The sequence below is a fragment of the Dipodomys ordii genome, unplaced genomic scaffold (assembly GCF_000151885.1).
Source record: "Dipodomys ordii isolate 6190 unplaced genomic scaffold, Dord_2.0 Scaffold135, whole genome shotgun sequence".
In the NCBI taxonomy this organism is placed as follows: Eukaryota; Metazoa; Chordata; class Mammalia; order Rodentia; family Heteromyidae; genus Dipodomys; species Dipodomys ordii.
The window spans coordinates 1,964,851-1,969,127 of NW_012267351.1; the positions used below are offsets into that span (position 1 = coordinate 1,964,851).

At 37.8% G+C, this 4,277-nt stretch overlaps 1 protein-coding gene across 3 annotated transcripts in view; it reads right to left on the reverse strand.

The window, feature by feature from the left end:
* Nucleotides 1–2,461: 2,461 nt before the first annotated feature.
* The window catches only part of Cnot6 (CCR4-NOT transcription complex, subunit 6), a 31,621-nt gene continuing 29,805 nt past the window's right edge, over nt 2,462–4,277 (reverse strand). For all 3 annotated transcript variants that reach the window (XM_013030984.1, XM_013030982.1, XM_013030983.1), the window contains exon 11: nt 2,462–2,555. In XM_013030984.1, coding sequence (XP_012886438.1) covers nt 2,545–2,555 — 11 coding nt within the window. In that variant the 3' untranslated portion in view covers nt 2,462–2,544. The remainder of the gene's footprint in view (nt 2,556–4,277) is intronic.

Sequence of the window (4,277 nt, forward strand, 5' to 3'; positions counted from 1 at the left end):
AGACAGTAACAAATACAGATGAAAACGTCTTGTGTAAAGCTCAAACCTTTAGCATCTAACAAGTGCACTCTAGTTCCAGCATCTATGCAAGAGTATGTCTTCCACCAACAAATACAAACGAGTAAGTGCTTCTCCCCCCCTCCCTTTCCCCAAAGCTCTCTGGACCTGCGCTTCCACAATGCAGGCCATAGGAAAAGCGGCTTCCTCAGTCTCATCAGTCCAACCAGCCCCCAGCTCCCCTGGCTGGAAATCGTCATGATGCACGCACATTACCAACACAGTGTTTAGGAAAAACGAGTAAACATACCTTTAATTCACACGTTACCAAAAAAATAAGACAAAAGACCATAAGAATTTATGCACTGGTTCTACATCAGCAATACCAGCTTTCCAATGTACTGATTATAAACTGGATGTGTTTGGTGTCAGCACAACTTAAATACAAAGCACAAAAACAATTTTAAGGAAAAACAAAAACGAAACAAACAACAAAAACCCACCATTACAGCAAAGTCTAAAAAAAAAAAAAATTAAAGGGAAAAATCAAGTCTCAGACAGACTGAAGATCAAAACCTTTTGAGAATTTCTTGAAAAGAAAAAAAATCATTTATTTAAACAGTATGTCATTTTATTTTCTCTAAAAACAGAATAAGCACATTAAGTGCTGAACATTTTCCATAAAATTTTAAGTCATTATCCAAAATGACTCCTCCTCTGTATAAAAACTGTTAATAACATTCAACAATTTTTCTTCTTAATGCTTATATGGTGTCCTTTTGCTCCCCTGCCTGCAGTTGAAACAAAAGCAGTTAGTCCAAACTCCCTTTGAATTCATGTGATTTGGGAGAATCAATGAATGAAAACAGAAGATACACACATTAAGTTTGCAAAGTTAAAGCTGACTTTACATCTCTAATCTATTAATGGCACTATGGGCAAAATACAGGGTACGACATAACTTTTATCTTGGTTGACATACTAAAATGACTTAGTCACGTTAAAAATGATCTGAAGAATTGCTTTAAGGACCTGTTTTGAAAATGCAATTATTTATACTGCTTCATAAATGGAAAATTACTTTAAAAAAAAAGGAATGATTTAAAAAACGTGAGAACAAGGAATATACAGACAACCGAGTAGAACTCACATGATAGTAGTACTCTGGTGACAAACAGCACTGTGCAGAGACACCTAGAAGCAGTGTGTGGGTCTCATGGCCCACCCTATGTACACGCTCCAAAATGTGATATGCAATGCTTCACAATGGGAAAAAAGCCATAGCTCATACAAAAGCATTTTCATAAAATTCTCACAAATGTTTTTAAAAAATATAAAAGAAGATGCACAGATTTTCTCTGCATGCACAGGCAGTGCTCGGTGAGAACAAAGTTAGGCAGGCACAGTGGAGATAGGACAGGAAGTGTCTCAACAAGGAGTTAAGCTGGACCAAGCAGCTGTAATTTTATAACTTAAAAAAGTTAGACTTAAAAATATCAGAATGTACATATATTAACTATCACGTTCAGTCCTTAAATGCCTACAGATCATTCATTGTTCAGCTTATCTGTCCTAGTAGATAGTTTTCATAAAAATTCATGAATTCATGAGTTTTAAGTTGCCTCTGGCCCAAGAAAATGTCCTAAGGTCTAAGTAGACTTAGATTTAAAGAGCAATGTTCTCCATTTAAAAATAAAGTAGTACAAAAGGGCTAACATAACCCTAACAGTGCAAATCATTGCAGAGAAAGTCTGTTGCAATTCTTTTACAAGCTGGCCTTCAGAACACAGGAAACAGGTTTAAAAAAAATTAGCCTTAATTTACAATACAATTGTTTTCAAATCTGATTTTTTTAGTACAAAATTTCATAAATCAGGTCTCTGCGGATCATATACAATCATAAAGGCTAAATTCAAATTCTATATTTTACAAACAAGTCTGAAAAAGGAGGGAGTAAAGTCTGGGAGAATGGTCTCTGGGTGTTACTACTGGCCTCAAAAAAAGTAGTGCTACAGATTTCTGTGCAAAGAGAATATGCTGTTCAAACATTTTCCTATTTCAAGGCATGAAAATATTATATTAGAAGAAACAGGAAAATTACTTGTAACAAATTAAAAATAGGTGCAAACACACCAATCCCTGTCTAGCAGTATATAAAGCATATTGGGCTCAGAATTTGTCTGTTGCTAGCACCTGGCTTCTTATGATACCCTTATACCAAATAATCAGACTGAAAATTCAAATCATCATTACAAAAAATCCCCAGTGGCCATACCTCACTCCCTTATATTCAGGTTTTCACGAGCTTGCAAGTAAAACTGAGGTTGTCTTCTGAAGGTACTTGACTACCTCCTGCCAGGAAGATGAATGCCATTAACTTGGGGCAGGAAAGGCAGTAAGAGCTCCAATTGTGCAAAAAGTGAGAAGTGGTCGGAGGGGATGAGTGGATGTGGGCAGCCGGTGATGTTATTCTCAACTAGCCAATGGTGGTCCAGAGGTCCCAAGATGGCTAAAGTGTTTAGCTGAGGTTTAGAATAAAAGATGTAGTCAATTATACCCTGAAAAACAAGAATTGAAAACCATCCATCATGTTTGGTAAATAAGGTAATTTATTGGGGCTCTTTCCTGCCCCAGGACTTGTACATAAACTCTCTCTTCCGTGTGGAACATTTTCTCCTATTTGGCCGCTTGTTAGCTCCTTCTCAATCTTGAAATCTTAGATAGAATCATTTTCCAAACATCATTCTAAATCCTATCATCACTACTTATTTTCTCCAACTACTGATGTTCATCTTTTGCCTAATAGCCACGCCACGGTGTTAAGTATATATTCATCTGTGATTGAACCTGCAGAGTTTTGAGGTGAATGTTCTCTAAATGTCCACGTGTTAAAGGCTTGGTGTCCCCAAGGTGATGCTTTTGGGAAGTGCTGTGGGCTTGAATGAGGTTTGGTCTTTGTAGACTTTGGTCACTGGAACCATGCCCCTTGCCTGCTCTCCTTTTCCTCTGCTTTTGCACTGGCTTCTGCCAAAATGTGCTGCCTCATCAGAGAAGCCCAAAGTCACAGGGACACTCAATCATGAACTAGAACCACAACTAATGCAGGTTAAACAAACCTTTTCCTTTTGTAAGTTAATGATCTCAGATACATTGTTATAATAACAGGAAGCTGTCTAGCACAAGATGTGATTTTTCGCTTTGAACTATAGCTGTAGCATCCCTGATGACATCCAGCACTTGCAAATCCGCTGGTTTTGTTGCTATCTGTACCTTCTCTACTTGGCCAAAGGCCCTGAAGCATAGCCACACAGAAACAATAGAGAATATAGTTTCACGCTCTCCCATTCTTTGTTATCACCATCGATTCTATCAGTCTAAGAATCTAAAGGAATCTAAAGGCCTCTTAGAGACAGAGACCATAATTTCTACGTTCTGAAATGCAGGAAACCTTGAGACTACCAAAGCTCATTTACATTCCAACAATCTAAATAGAATTCTTTTCTTCAACAATCACCTATATGAAAAACGAGGAAAGTAACCAAGAGAAGTTTTTAGATTGTATGCTATTAACTACATAAGACACATATGAATGCATTTTTTGAACAGTAGGAATGGCTAATGCCAATCACATTTTGGCACTCACTCCAAGGTATACAGTTTCAGTTATGAATGGAAGAATGCCTCACCTCGCCTAACACCAAACTAGATACTGCAGTATTTCATTATGCACTGGTGTTAGTGATAGTGTACAAGACACAATTGGCCCCCAAAGGCAAATGCTAACTTAGGAATTGATTTACTGCCGTTATTTCATCTGACTTCTTTTTCTGGAAAGCATTTTAATAGGCTACCTAGAAAGTAAGGACATGAAATCAATCATATGGACCTTCACATAAAAGCACAAAGAATACTGCTGTCCATAAATTTCATTATGCACCCACATTTTAAAGGCTTACTGGTGTGCAATCCTTTGGTATAATTAATATACACTTAAAAAAAGAGTAACAGGAGAAGAGTTCAAGTGTCAGCAGGAAGGTGAATGGAGAGAGTGAAGGAAGGTAAATATAATCCAACTATTTTATGTGAATGTATGAAAATAAAACAATGAGAGGTGACATTGTTTTAAGAAAGGGGGAGACAGAGATTGAGTGGAGTGAGGTGAGTGGAGTACTTTGGTGTTTTTTTTTTTTGGGGGGGGGGGTTGGGTGCGGACCTCAGGGCCGGGCCGGTGTCCTGACCTGCTTTTGTTCAAGGCTAGTGCTCTACCCCTTGAGCCACAG